The sequence below is a fragment of the Leptonychotes weddellii genome, chromosome 15, assembly GCF_054177405.1.
Source record: "Leptonychotes weddellii isolate Sample4059 chromosome 15, ASM5417740v2, whole genome shotgun sequence".
In the NCBI taxonomy this organism is placed as follows: Eukaryota; Metazoa; Chordata; class Mammalia; order Carnivora; family Phocidae; genus Leptonychotes; species Leptonychotes weddellii.
This window is the reverse complement of record NC_138383.1, coordinates 29435937-29451770: the sequence shown is the minus strand read 5'-3', so window position 1 is coordinate 29451770 and position 15834 is coordinate 29435937. Positions and strand designations below refer to the sequence as shown.

Below are 15834 nucleotides of genomic sequence, written 5' to 3'. Positions count from 1 at the left end.
TACCAGTCCTTTGAAATGTCCCTTTCAAGTTAGTAGCAGTGAAATGAAACACAAAAAACTACAAGTTCATTTGAATAAAGAATATGAATGTTTATAAACCAATATTCAAAATAGCTGCACACATCTGTTTTCACTTGAATAAAAAAAAAAATCACATTGTGACAAATCTTGTAATCTTAACTTAAAATACATGAATATTAACATTTACTAATATATTTACACATTTTATTTACATCATCAACAATCTCATGAAAAACAGCATATGTTATTTTAACACAGCAGGTTTTGACCAGTCTTTGAAAAGTGATCCAGGAATGTGCACTGCATTTAATTAGAAAACATATTTCAACCTTTTCTGATTTCCTAGAGGTTACCTACTCACTCAAAATATTCCAAAGCCTCAGTTTAAAAAATAAACAAAACAAAACAGGAGCAGTTGTATTTAATGTTAAAAGACTTATAAAACTGCCTTGTTTAAAAATATGAAAATTCTTACGGTATTTTTTAAGTGGATGTTTTTACTTTTTGCATCAAAATTACTTAATTGAACATTAAGCATCTAATAAAAGTTATAAATATTCTATCATCTAGGATACTGTGTACTTCATGATTTGAAACAGCTACAAATTAGTTCTTACATAATACCCTTATGAGGTAGGGCCAGTAGTAATCCCATTTTACAAAGGAGGAAAATAACATGTGCCTATATGCTAGTGAGAAGATTGAAAAATTCCTTTTCTTAAAAACCACACTTCCTTATTAGCCTACCTAATTTCTTTTACAAGTGGTCTGTTTCAAGGCAGGGGACTGAAGGGGTTGGGAAGAGCGTGTCATTCAGGCATATCTCAGAAAGCAAGGAGAAGTAACTTCTATGTTAGTTACTTAATTGAGGGGAAAAAATAAGGACTATGGTTTACCTGAATGCATCTACCTAATCAGTGGAAGTTACTAACAGAGGACTGCAAAATCCTTCAGCAACATGGTACGTTATGCTTTTTAATTTTTCCTGAGGTCCAAACACTGTATATATTTTCTTACTCAGAGATCTTCTAAAATTATGACGTGAACTATAATCCTGATGGCACAGCAAGGGCTCTTTAATCTGGTGTGTTTCACTGCTCTAAACTTTAATTAGATACCAATGTATTTCCCTCCACTGACCATTAGGTAAGTCAGTAAAACATTATAAAAATAAATCTTAAAAAAAAAAAAAAACTAAATGAGATCTCCTTTCAGGTTCTTCTCTGCACAAAGATGTTTCTGTAAACACTTCTAAATTAATATCTTAAAATTCCAAATTATTCAAGTATCTCTTTAAACATGTCTCCATATTAGTAAAAATTGAAGCAAATATGTAAAGTCTTAAAATTCTCATCTGTAATTCCATGGAAATCATTTACAAAAAGCTACTTGCCTTCTCAATACTATTTCTTGAGAAGCAGAATTCCATCTTGCATTACTATTACTTGCATTGCAAGTTTTAGCGATTTCTATTGGGTATTTAAACTCTTAATTTTTCCTGAATTCTCCCTTCCCTTTTTCTCCCTCTCATCATTGCTTCATTGTCACACTGTTACTAGCTGACATTAAACACTAGGGCTATCGACAGACTCATCTTTACAAGAAATTAAAAGCATGGCACTATTTCTTCATTGCAAAAACTAAATACAAGGCCAAATTCACTTTCTAGTAATGAGTTTCTTAAATGTGCTCCCAATAGGAAAAAAAAAAGCTCCGCTGCTATAGTATAAACATACCAGCAAAGTAGATTCAAAGAACTATCAATCAAATACAAGCAAGCATAATTCTTAAAGAGAGTTCTAAATTCTATTCATGTTGAACTGAATCGTTTAATGATTCCAAGATGTTACTGTTCCCATTCAGTTTAGAGTTGTTTTAAGATGCAGATTTGTATCGAGTATATGCAGCAAACAGCTTCACTTTTTTATTTTACTTTTTTTTTTTTTAAATTCCACTAACACTCATGTTTATTATTTCAATTATTGTGCTTTCAATACAATGACAGAGCTGTACATCAGGATCTGTACTTCCAGTGTCCCCAGATCCATTTTTATAAGATGGATCTTTACAGATACCAGACCATCCACTGGGTTTCTCTTTTATTTGTTGAAGACCTAAAAACATAAGGAAAAAAAAATAAATTAAGGCAAGGAATCTGGAAAGGAGTTTGGCCTTTATGTTTGAGATATTAAAGCAACTTTGAAAATCAGTTCCTACTTACGTGTGATAATTGGATCGATGTCTCTTGTCTGAGTAGCAACATCAGAGGCACAGACTTGCCCGATCTGGATCAGCAAAGACATAATATCCTCATACAGTGGAGGAAACGCTCGACAGAAAGAGACCAAACTCGGCAGAGTTGGCATGAAAAAAGCATACCGCTTAGCCTGTGTTAAAACTGTTGGAAAGAAGTTAAACAATTTTTTACTTTACAGCTATAAATTCAACATACATGGCCTATTAAATATACTAAGCACCATGCTCTGTGCTGAGATTACTAAGTTGTCTGATATATCCTTCAGGGAGTTTACAATCTAATAGTCAGCCATCATCCAACCTATAAATTCTTATTCTGAAGCACTGTGATAAGTGTATTACATGCATTATTTAATTTAATTAATTCTCACAGTTTTATAAATGAGGAAAGTATTATTATGACACCTCTTTTATACAGGAGAAAAACTCTTAAATAAACCATAGATTAAGAAACTTGTTCAAGGGGGCACCTGGGTGGCTCAGTCAGTTAAGCGTCTGCCTTTGGTTCAGGACATGATCCCAGGGTCCTGGGATCGAGTCGCACATCAGGCTCCCTGCTCAGCGGGGAGTCTGTTTCTCCCTTTCTCTCTCCCCAGCCCCGCTCATTCTCTCTCTCTCTCTCAAATGAATAAATAAAATCTTTAAAAAAAAGAAAGAAAGAAAGAAAGAAACTTGTTCAAGGCTACACAACCAGTTAGTAGTAGAGGTGGGATTGAACTCAGGCAGTTAAAGCTCTTAACCACTAAAAATAATAACAAGATGTGAATACGATGAAAAGAAAAAGGAGCAAAGCATATGGGAGCACAAAGAAATAATATGAAATTAATAAGCCATAACTTTAAAAGAATGAATTATACTTCATATCTTTTAGAGTACTTTGTTTTCATACTATTTTACTCTACAAACCAGACAGCGATTAAAACATTAGGGTATGTTTTAGAACTTAAGGAAACAACTAATATACTTATCTCTTATTTACACATCATGATTATATTTTTCTGGAACACTAAGCCTTTGTAATAAATTTAATTTGCCTTCTACTGACCTAATGACATTTAGAAAGCAGATCTGATTTTCATTTGTAAAATATGGAAAGTTTTTTTTTTCTCTTAAAATTTTATTTATTTATTTATTTATTTAGAGAGCGAGCATGCATGTGTGCGAGCAGGGGAAGGGGCAGAGGGGGAGAGAATCCGGAGCACACTCTGCACTGAGCACAGAGCCCAATATGGGGCTCAATCCCACGACCATGATATCTTGACCTGAGCCAAAGTCAAGAGTCAGATGCTCAACCAACTGAGCCATCCAAGCCCCCCTGGAAAGCTTATTATATTTACTTAAATCTATATATAATTAGTCACAAAATGAAAGATACAATTTGCCTACCTACTCATCTCCTTTACACTATAAATCACATTTGTAATAAAAAAATTTTCAAAAGAATAATTGAAAAAATGGTGTAAATTAAACTATTAGTGACACAGAAACATCATACTCCTAAATTCAGTAAAAATATGTACTACTTTATGTTAGAAGTTTTTGTTACTGATGTTGGTTGGCTACACACCTGTTAGCAAAGTTCCCATGACATTCACAGCTAAGCGAGCCACACTGAGTGACTTTGGTAATGCATACTGAATACACAAATGAGAAAGCAACTGGATAGCAAATATCTGCAATACAAAATCAAAATGTTACATGTTTCTGAATCCTTAAGTATTAAATTTTTTTAAATATTTGATAACTAGCAAGACTGGAGGGAGATTAAATTTTTCCTAAACCCCCAAAATGCTCATTACCTGTTTTTCAAGTTCTGGCTGTGCAATAAGCTCAGGTATAAAATCCAGACAGATGTGCATAGACGGAATACCTGCGACGGTCAGAGGTAAAAGCTCACATGGATAACCCTATCTCAACAAGAAAGGGGGAAAGAGAAAAAAAACTATGAGTCAAATACAGACAAAAATACACAGGGAGATTTTCTTCCCCTTCTTTTTTTTTTTTAAAGATTTTATTTATTTATTTGACAGAGACAGAGACAGCGAGAGAGGGAATACAAGCAGGGGGAGTGGGAGAAGGAGAAACAGGCTTCCCGCCGAGCAGGGAGCCCGATGCGGGGCTCGATCCCCAGACCCTGGGATCATGACCTGAGCTGAAGGCAGATGCTTAACGACTGAGCCACCCAGGTGCCCCGAGATTTTCTTCCTTCATGTAAAAGTTGCTCAGAAGGCTACAGTGCCCTACATGTTTCCTGGCGTTTCACCTTTATGGTGCACCAGAATAAAAGTAAATTATCTGAATCTATTAGTGTGAAATAAAATCTAAAAACTCTGGATTTGGGGCCATATTGCAAAGGACCATGATCATTTGTGTGATCTCTGATTGCTAACTGATCCCCATTAATATAGTAATCAAAGCACTCCCCCCCTCAAAAATCAAGGTCAACCATATAAGCATTGTTCTTTGAAAACACACCTGAAAGTGAACAAGTTTAGCAATGTTAGGATCAGCAATGTACATCTGGTGCAACAGACAACAGATAAGGCACTGAACTTCTCGAAGGTTACAGAGCAAATTGTCTTCTCCTTCCTCCATTCCCTTATTTGAAGCACTGGTAGTAATAACACTTTGAACATTCCTTAGCAAGCTGTCTGGATTGACACCCTTTGCTTTCTCTTCTTCAGTAGGTAAGCAAATCTCCAAGAGAATCTGGACAGCTGCACTATCCTACAAGCAAATAAAACAGTAAATTTAAGAAGTTTCTGAGAATTTCGTTTGAAAACCAAATCTAATTTTGTTCTCACATGAACAAAAGTGGTAAAATAACTGTTTCTTAAATTTAAAAAAAGGAGGTACTTTTAAGAGCAAATGTGAGCAATCTATAGGGCAGTGGTTCTCACCTTGTTTAGGGTCATGAAAACTTTTAAGTCTCTGAAGAAAACTACATACCTTCTCCATACAAAAATTAACATGCAAACAAATATATTGCCTAATTTCAGGGTAGTCACATATCACTAAAGCAGATCCAGTTTTATATCACGTACTAGAAGGGCATTCTGATTCAGTGACATCCTAAACAGGGCCTAAGCAAAAAAATTACTTCTACCAGAATCTCTTCTTTCTTTCCTCTTAAATTCCTACATCTCCCAAGATCCTATCCTGTATTCCCCTCTTTTTCTCACCTGGCTTTTTTTTCTCACCAATTAATTAATTCCTCTGAAAATGGTGGTTAATAATTAATGCCTAAACATCACTTCCTAAAGCTTTTTTTCCCTTTTAATTTGAAGATGGGCTCTTTATGGCCCTGGTTTTGCAAAGAAAAATTCTGCCTTACCATCTATTCCACTTGTACAACTCACTGTTGCTCAGTCTACAAGCTTGAGTGTCATTTCATAGAACAGTAATTTCTTGAGGGGTGATCCACCTTTAAATGTAGCAGCTCCTACATTTAAAGGAGAGCTATAATCACTCTTATCTAGCAGGAAAAGGTAACAAAAAAATGAATATATGACATGTATCTCTGGAAGACAGCTACTGCCTGGAATAGAAGAAAACAATTACTTCATCTAATTGTTTGATGAATTTGATTACAAAGTAAGGTTAGCTTTATTTTATAATTATCATTCTTGGGTCAAAGGGTTTTTGGTTTGGGGTTGTTGATTTGTTGTTTTTGTTTGTAGACTCTGGTGCCAGGCTACCCAGGCTTGAATACTAGCTCTGCCACTTATTAATATGTAGCCTTGAGCAAGTGACTTACCTCCTTAAGTCTCATTTTCTTAATCTGTAAAAACGGATGATAATACCCCCTACCTCATAGGTTGGCTATAAAGAATAAATGAGTTAATATATATAAAGAACTTACAATAGCATTCGGCATATAGTAAGCATTATATAAATGGTAGCTATTATGATCCTCAATCCGTTATCTGAAATTCTCAGGGCCAGACTTATTTAGAACTCAGAATTACTTTTTCATGTAATATTATATAATATCTCCAGCAGAGACTAGGGTAGCACACAGTGCAGTCAAACCTATTCACATTTCTGCAGCAAAACAACATTCACAATAAGCGGGATAAGGCCATAAATAGCTTCGTATCAATTCAGGTCAAGTTTTGTCACAAATGAGATCACATCAGGTCAGGTCTTTCTGCCAACTGAATTACCAAAAAAATGCTTCAGTTTTCATAATTTTTGATCTCTGTATCATAGATAAGGGATTGTGGCTATATATAATTACTTTAATTCCCCTTATTGCCAATGAAAATATTTCAGAAGGTATATTTCAAATTAAGAAAACATTTCTACTTTGAAGACCTCAAATTGCTTAACATTTAATCATCTCACATCTCCTTCCTTATTCAAAAATTACTAAAGGCTTCAGTAAAATTCTACATTGTTATAAAACTTTTCTAAATATAAAACTGAACACTTTATGTTGTCATACTATTTACCACTACCTGACATCTTATTATGTACACTTCTTGTTCTGTTTGTCTCCACCATTTGATTTTAAAAAACAAAAGTTTTATATTTTGTTAAAATATAAATCTCATTTAAATGGCTATTAAGCTAATATCATGAAGATTATTCCTAATTTAAGTAATATAGTCCATCTGATCTTCAGAAGCAAAGGAAACAGCATTATCATACATTCTGTAATGAAAGATGCACAATATGTCACCGTTGTACATAAAGGGCTATCATATGCCATCTATTTAACTAATTATATTAACAGTGAAACCCATGCATTTCTTGACTAAATTTTATTACCTGAGCAGCCAGTAATGCATTTTTCAATTCTTCTCTGGTAACTTCTGGGCCATCAGTTTGCCCAACTAAACCTATTGTATTATTCTGGGAAGGCCTATCTTGCTCTGCCGTTTCCTTCAGATGAGCACTAAGGTAGGCTTTGGATGCAAGAAGATATCCATTCAACATGTGTAGAGTAATATCCATCAGTGGGGGGCATCTAACACAGAAAGAAGAAAAATACATGAGAAAGAATATATATTTATAAATTAGTCAGAATATGATCAATCAGTCCTGAATAGTACCTGAAAAACCTAAGAGTAGTAACACTCTTCCACTAAAATATTTATTCTAAAAATAAAAGTTTAATATTTGTCTTACCTGTTTTTCAAGATTATATTGAATACTGAATATATATTAAATATTATCTATTTCATCTTATCAGCTAAAACCAAATATAATGAATGCCCTAGAGAAAAGATGTTTTTGCAAAAAAATGGCACTAACAGTAAGTCTCTTAAATAGGAACCTGCAAAGCAGCTGTCCTAAGGAGAGAAATAATCTATTATTGATAAGATGAAGTAGACTAGAACAGAATATTTATTCTTTCTACTCCTGTTTCTTCTTTGGAGCAAGACAACTTGCTAATCCAAAAGTGCTTCATCCACTTGACCTGGGATAAGTTATTTACTGAGCCTCAGTTTCCTCATCTATAAAAAGAGTAGTTATTTATAGCTCAAAGATTGTTACGGATTAAATGAGATAAGAACAAATACAAGAATTAAATATAAAAAAGGAAAAAAATGGTAAATTAGCAACCACTAATATTTAAAAAGCCAAGCCCTGGGGCAACTGGGTGGCTCAGTCATTTAAGCATCTGCCTTTGACTCAAGTCACGATCTCGGGGTCCTGGAATCCAGCCCCCACTGCACTCTGCGCTCGGTGGGAAGTCTGTTTCTCCCTCTGCCCCTCCCTCAACTTCTGCGTGTGTGCGCGCGCACACGCTCTCTAATAAATAAATAAAATCTTCTAAAAAAAAGCCAAGCCCTTAGAATAACCTGATAATGCCACGTCTCAATCTATCACAGAAGGAACTAGCATGCATGCATAAACAGGCAGTATAGCTGTGTTTATAACCATGTAACGATGGAAACAGCTTAAATGTTCATCAATGGTTTTTCTGAAACGTCCACATTTTCTACGATAAACATCTCTATATTTATAGTGAAAAAAAATATGTGTCAGTATTAAAAAACTGGCCATGTTTCCAAAAATCTCAAGCTCCACTCCAAAATTCTGAATCAGAGTCTCTGGATGACAAGCCTAGTAATTTACATATGGGTTACTATGCACCAGTTAAAAAAAATGAGTTAGAATTATGCATATCAATATGGAAAACATATGAACAACAGCAAGTTTTTTAAAAAAAGAACAAAATAGGGGCGCCTGGGTGGCTCAGTCGTTAAGCGTCTGCCTTCGGCTCAGGTCAGGATCCCAGGGTGCTGGGATCGAGCCCCACATAGAGCTCCCTGCTCAGTGGGAAGCCTGCTTCTTCCTCTCCCACTCCCCCTGCTTGTGTTCCCTCTCTAGCTGTGTCTCTCTCTGTCAAACAAATAAATAAAATCTTAAAAAAATAATAATAATAATGCTTACAATATAATACTACTTATGTTTTTTTAAACCACTGAAAGAAAAAGTAAGTATTTCTACTTATAAATTTGTAAATACATATAAAGTAAAGCTACATACACACTAGTATGACAACAAAGTTTCCTCTGGGGAACAAAGGAAATACGATATTGTATCTCCAAGAAATTATCACCTACCTTCAACAGTTATCGACACATAGCCAGTCATTTCCCCTACACTCCCATCCACTTTCCCATCACCATCAAATGGTTTCCCATCACCATCAAAGCAAATCCTAAATATTATATATGTGTGTATCTTCTTATATTGTTTGATATTTTTATTTTTTTATTTTTTATTTTTTATTTATTATTTTTTTTTTTAAAGATTTTATTTATTTATTTTGAGAGAGAGAGAATGAGAGAGAACACATGAGAGGGGATAGGGTCAGAGGGCAAAGCAGACTCCCTGCCGAGCAGGGAGCCCGATGCGGGACTCGATCCAGGGACTCCTCCAGGATCATGACCTGAGCCGAAGGCAGTCGCTTAACCAACTGAGCCACCCAGGCGCCCCCTTGTTTGATATTTTTAAAAATCATGTGGATGATCACTTGGTAAAAAAATCTAAATTTTAAAAAATTAACAAAATTAAAAGGCAAAACAGAACAAAGGAAAAACTGTAATATAAAGAGCTAATATCCTTTATGAAGAACTCTTTCCAAATCAAAAAATATAAGCATTTCAATAGAAAACTAAACTAAAATACAAAAAAGAGATATCAATAGCCAATAAGCATATTAATATTCAATCTAAAATACAAATTAAACTGAGAATCAAATTTTCACTTATCAAATTGGAAAATATTATATAAAGTAGTGAAGTACAATATCAAAACACTGCTTTGGGAATGTAAACTGGTTCAGCCTTTCTAGATGGCAGAATGAAAAAATGAATATGAATCAAAATATGAATATGAAAAATATGAATCAAAAGTCTTAAAAATGAGCATGTTACTTTTGCCCCCATAATTCCATTTTTAAGAATCTGCTCTGGGGCACCTGGCTGGCTCAGCTGGAAGAGCATGCAACTTTGATTTCAGGGTCCTGAGTTCGAGCCCCACGTTGGGTGTAGAGATTACTTCAATAAATAAACTTTAAAAATAAAATATTAAAAAAAAAAAGAATCTGCTCTAAGGAAATAGTACATAGAATAGTCACCACAGTACTATTGATAATAACAAAAAACAGAAATAAACAAAATGTCCAACAATAGGGATTGGGTTAAGCATAGCATATCTATGTGGAATAATATGCAGCCAATTAATATCAGAATATCTACTACCGTGGGGAAAAGTTTGCAAGTTAAGAGAAAATCCAGGCTACGAAAACATATACATTATGATAGCAACTTCCTGAATAACTGGAGGCAATTCAGGTGAAAGGTTACTTACTTAAACGGATTTTTAACACTGATAAATTGTTTTAGAAGTTGCTCGTTTCTGGAAGTGTTATTTAATGCTATTTTTCTTTTATTAGATACTTAATGTCATTTAAACTGTTTATTCTCCTGACTCCTATTTCCTGAGACCTTGATCTCACCAAACCATACATAGCTGATTCTGCAAATTTTGTCACTTCATGAATGTCATCCCTTGGGTTGAGGACAGATGACTACATTCATAGAGTGTGTATCCTAGTTAAGTATTCTTTAATTCCAATTTCTTTCTCCCCTAAGCCATCTAATGCAAAGCTTCTCTTAAGTTACCACCTAAATGACCTCTTTAGCCTAACATTCAAGGCCCTCCATAGTCTGACCCCTACCTTGAGATTCCAATTCTAAAGTGTGCTCCTCTCAACAAATTATCCCTCCATTCCAAGCCTTTTTCATTTATGCTTCTATACTTTTGCTCACACTGTTCCTTTTCCCCCACAATGCCTTCCTTAACCCCTTACCCCCATCATTATAGTGTCTGTTCATCCAAACCCCATTTCTATCCTTTAAAAACTACTCAGGTCCCCACTTCCTTTCCATCTTTCCTGAACCTTTAATAGCATCCGCTTACTAAACTATTCATCTGCATATGACCATATTATTTAACTTTTCATGTATTTGCCTTATTTCTCCATACAGGTGATAATCACTTTAACCTATGTATCATTGATATTACTTAGCACAGCAATAGGAAATTCAAATATTAATGATGTGAATTAATTAAATCAGCCTCTTGAGGTGAAGCCACTTCAAAGCAACTGATTAAGTTCAGCAACTGGCAAGGAATTACAGACAAATGTGGAATCAATGAAGCTAATATCACAACTGAGGATGCGGAAAAGATCACAGTTTTAATGCATGTAATGGTTCATAATAAGCTAATTTTTAAAAGCCTTTTTAAAAAATGCTAGCAACAAGGCTAGATTTTACTAATCACATATTAAATATTAAACTGAATAGTTCTTGGATGTAGACAAAACAAAAACAAAAAACCTCAGAGCACACTGCCAATTACCTGCAAGAACACTAAGACAGATGTTTAAACTGAATTTCTTCCATTTCTTTTGACCCTCCAAAGTATAACTCCAGAATAAAAATGAAACTCAAATGACACATACCTGTGTACCCTCTGATCACATCTTAGGACAATGAGAGGATCTATCATCAGGTCATTCTGAGTATACTTTTGTTGTCGTACAAACTTTATTGAAGGCTGAAGTGCATTAACTGTCATTACCCACAGCCTGACGAGAAAATAATCACATGTTCAAAAACAGCTATATTATAGTTGAAACCTGCAGCCATCCAGTCCTAACACAGAAGGATATATTCAGGAAAAAATTAAAAAAACAGGTGTGAATGAACTTGGAAAAATTAAGAATTATAGAAATCTAACTTATTATGATGTCTCTAAAACAAATGAAGATAAAACCGTAAACACAAAGCAGTTTCAAAAATCCTCACAGTTGTAATGGAATAATCATGGCATATAAAATAAAAGTATGAATTAAAACCTTAGCACTTTGAAACTGTATCTGGCCCCATAAATAAGCCATGGATCTGTTATCATCATAAAATCTCCAATGTGAGAAGCCACTTTGAGATTAGACATCAATAAACTCTAAAAGTGATTACTAACTTGACTGCACATCAGAATTACTAAGGGATATGCCAACAGGAAGGGTACCTGACCTCTTACAGTGAAGCCCAGGAATCCATCAGCCCCACCTTGCACACAGAGCTTGCCCACTCTTTAAATATGAGTGGTCAGCCAAGAGTCATCAGACATTTAAGGAAAGCATCTAGTTTGAAAAAGATTAAAATATGCAAATAGGAAGAAACTAAAGAAACAGAGAATGTAGGGATGAGAAACTTTTTAAAGCCTATAATTAACATCCTTAAAGGACAGAATATTGTACATATGAAACAAGAACAGGAGGCATTTAAAAATATTCAGGTAAGGGACACTTGGGTAGCTCAGTCAGTTAAGTGTCTGACTCTTGATCTCAGGGTCATGAGTTCAAGCCCCATGTTGGGCTCCATGCTGGCATGGAAAAAAGATGGGGCGCCTGGGTGGCTCCGTCGGTTCAGCATCTGCCTTCAGCTCAGGTCATGATCTCAGGATCCTGGGATCGAGCCCCATGTCAGACTCTCTGCCCAGCAGGGAGTCTGCTTCTCCCTCTCACTCTCCCTCTGTGCTCTCTCTCTCTCTCAAATAAATAAATAAAATAAAATAAAATTTTAAAAAAAGAAAAAACTAAAAATATTCAGTTAAGAAAGAACTCGTAGAGATTAAGAATATAATAAACTTTTAAATTCAAAAGAAAGATCAGAAGATAACATTGAAGAATACTCAAAGTATATTCAAAAGACAAATTTAAAAAGAAGAGAAAAAATTGGAAAATCAGGGGTTTTTAAATAAGAGGTTTAAAAGCTAAATTACAAAAAATTACAGAAAACAAAGGGAAAGAGATCACTGAAGAAAAAAAAACATAAGACAATGTCCTCAGAACTGAAGGCATCGGTGCCCAGACTAAAAAAAGGCCAAGCACCCAACATTATGAATAAAAAAAAAAACACACCAAAATACATCATCATGAAATTCCAGAAAACAGTGAAAGGAAAAAACCCTACAATTTAAGAGAGAAAAAACAATGGTCACATACCAAGGAGTGGGAATTGATATATCATTGGATTAATTAATAGCAACAAGGGAAGCTCAATTCATTCAGTAGAATGACAAATAAATAAGTTCCCTTAACACCCTTTCTCAGGAAGCAACTTAAGTGTGAATTCCACTCACTAAAATGAGGAACTACACCAAGACAGAGAAAAACATGGAATTCAACAAAGAAGAGAGACAAAATCAATTCCAGGATGGCTACTGTGCATGTCCCAAATTAAAACATGAGGATGGAAAGCTATGAAAGGAATGTTTCCAAGAAAAAAACGTTACTGATACGTTACCTGATGTGTTATAACATAAATGTCCCCTCAATAACAGAGTTTAGGGATGAATTAGTTATTGATACAAAATGAACACAAAAACAGAACAAAAAAACAAAAAAAAAACCACCAAAGTAAATGGAAGAGGGAAGTATGAACTCAGGGTTCGTGTGTGAGGTATGAACGAAGGCAGTTGTATAAGAAAGAAATTGTAATCAAAGGATATTGCATGTGTCAACTATAAAAACAGCACTGTTGTAGTCATAATAATAGGCACACTGAATACTGCTTTGACCAAAACTTTTGGTATTACTCTGTTGGGGGAAAGGGAGGAAGGGAAAGTGTGTGTTGGGGGAAGAGGGACTCACGGGGGAGGGAAACAGGTAAGAGGGCTAACACTTCATCTTGTATAGTGCAAAGTCCCAGATAATTTCTAAATTGGAAAGTCAGAAAATCATAGTAATTATAGGTATGTTACTGAGATAGATGGGGGGATATAAATGCCAGAATAAAAAGGTTAAAGAGCTGAAAACAGCTGTCCCTGGGGAGCAACAATCTTTTTTTTTTTTAAAGATTTTATTTTTTTTTATTTATTCATGAGAGACAGAGAGAGAGACAGAGGCAGAGGGAGAAGCAGGCTCCCCGCGGAGCAGGGAGCCCGATGCGGGACTCGATCCCAGGACCCTGGGATCATGACCTGAGCCGAAGGCAGACGCTTAACCGACTGAGCCACCCAGGCGTCCCTGGGGAGCAACAATCTTAAAATGGAAAGGAATATACTATTTAAGTTCTTAAGTTATGTGCATTTATTTATTTGATATAAGTAAAAATTAAATTTAAAAAGCATAAATATGGGATGCCTGGGTGGCTCAGTCGGTTAAGGGTCTGTCTTCAGCTCAGGTCATAATCCCAGGGTCCTGGGATTGAGCCTCACATCAGGCTCCCTGCTCAGCAGGAAGTCTGCTTCTCCCTCTCCCTCTGCCCCTTTCCCCCTCCCCGCCTTGTGCAGCTCTCTCTGTCTCTCTCAAATAAATAAATAAAATCTTTTAAAAAATTTTTTTAAATAAAAATAATAAGCATAAATATTCCCAGACTTATTGAATCAAAATCTCAGTTAAGTCCAGCCCAGTATTCTGGGTTTTTTTAGAGCAGACTAGGTGTTTTTTGTTTGTTTTTCTATTTAAAGGGGGTTTTTTGTTGTTTTTATTTAAATTCCAGTTAGTTAACATACTGTGTAATATTAGTTTCAGGTGTACAATTTAGTGAATCACCCCTTACATACAACTCCCTGTGCTCATCACAAGTACACTCCTTAATCCCCATCACCTATTTAGAAAAGGTGTTTTTGATGCAATATATGGGAACAGGAGAGACTCATCTTCCTAAAGGCAAAATAATTAACCCAGTGTTCTCTAAATTTTATGTGTGCTAGAATCACTCAGGAAATCCTTAAAAAAAAAAAAACACTAATGGCTAACTCCCACCAACAGACATTCTGAGTTAATTAGCATGGGTTACAACTTGCAGATCAGGAGTTCTAAAAGCTCTCCAGGTGATTTTAATGTGCAGCAAAATTTGAAGCCACAGCAAGGATTGCAAGACACATGGTGATCTAAGTCACAATTAGACATAAATGACTATATGTGAGAATTCATTTTTAAAGAACTTTCTCAAGTTGGAAATACTTTTAAGATTTCTCTGCTTCTTAAAATAAAGTTTATTCTTTTCCTTAAAGTTATAACAGTTCTTTAATTAGTGGTCTTCAGAATGGACTTATATTGTCAGATAATCAACAATTTTTTTCAACATTTAAGTTTAGGTTATTGTATACAATCACTGCTATATGCTTATTTATTACATGAAACAATACACTGAAATTACCTTCTAGGCATCACAGTATTAAGAACCATCCACAGTTTATTGACGGTTTGAAGAATTCGCCGTGGAACCCCTGAATTCAATAGCTGGTTCATATTGGATGTTAATACTTCTGCATAAGGTATAAGTTCACTGGCAGAGAGTAGAGTCAAGTGTTCTAGAATCTGCATCACTTGTGTGTGACTTACTGGGACGGCTGAAAATGCTAAAAGGAAAACTTAGCAGTCATGATCTAAATTCTATACAACTTACCAAATAATATTTGGTAATACTTTCCTATCAGACTACATACCACACAAATCAAGGAAACACTGTTGCTGAAAAGGAGTAAAACTTTCAATCCTGGCCACAAGTTTTGGCTACACTTAAAATAAGGGCCTAAGAAAAATTCATGTTAAGTATACTTATATCATAAAGATAAGAATAATCATAGAGATAAAAGTTATAAAAATCCCATTTTAAAAAACACATTAGTGACCCAAAGACAAATGTCATTTCCTTGGTGATTCAGACTAATTTTAAAAATTGACTGAAACATGAAAATATACCCAAGTAGTGCTTTTAGTAGTAACATTCAGTAAGATTCAAACTTCTTGATATTTTCTGTCTGGGTGGCCCCCTTTATAGGATGTAAGTATCCAGCAGACTGCTGTTAGTAAAAAATTTCTAGAACTGTGATTTTCAATAGAATAGTCACTAACCACATCTGGCTACTGAACACTTAAGAAATGTAGCTAGTGCAAACTGAGATGTGCTGTGAGGATAAAATATATACCAGATTGCAAAGACTTTCTGTGGAAAAACAATAAAATATCTCATTAATATTTTTTATATTAATTACATGATGAACTGATAATATATT

General features: G+C 34.9%; 1 protein-coding gene across 6 annotated transcripts in view; it reads right to left on the bottom strand.

Annotated features, from left to right (window-relative positions):
* Positions 1 to 65: 65 nt before the first annotated feature.
* The window catches only part of INTS2 (integrator complex subunit 2), a 56275-nt gene continuing 40506 nt past the window's right edge, over positions 66 to 15834 (bottom strand). For 5 of the 6 annotated variants that reach the window (XM_081806021.1, XM_081806023.1, XM_081806022.1 and 2 more), the window contains 8 exons: positions 14976 to 15177; positions 11267 to 11392; positions 7051 to 7249; positions 4753 to 5004; positions 4077 to 4184; positions 3845 to 3950; positions 2243 to 2419; positions 66 to 2135 (listed from right to left, as the gene is read on the bottom strand). In XM_081806021.1, coding sequence (XP_081662147.1) covers positions 1966 to 2135; positions 2243 to 2419; positions 3845 to 3950; positions 4077 to 4184; positions 4753 to 5004; positions 7051 to 7249; positions 11267 to 11392; positions 14976 to 15177 — 1340 coding nt within the window. In that variant the 3' untranslated portion in view covers positions 66 to 1965. The remainder of the gene's footprint in view (positions 2136 to 2242; positions 2420 to 3844; positions 3951 to 4076; positions 4185 to 4752; positions 5005 to 7050; positions 7250 to 11266; positions 11393 to 14975; positions 15178 to 15834) is intronic. The other variant, XM_081806024.1, reaches the window with a different exon arrangement.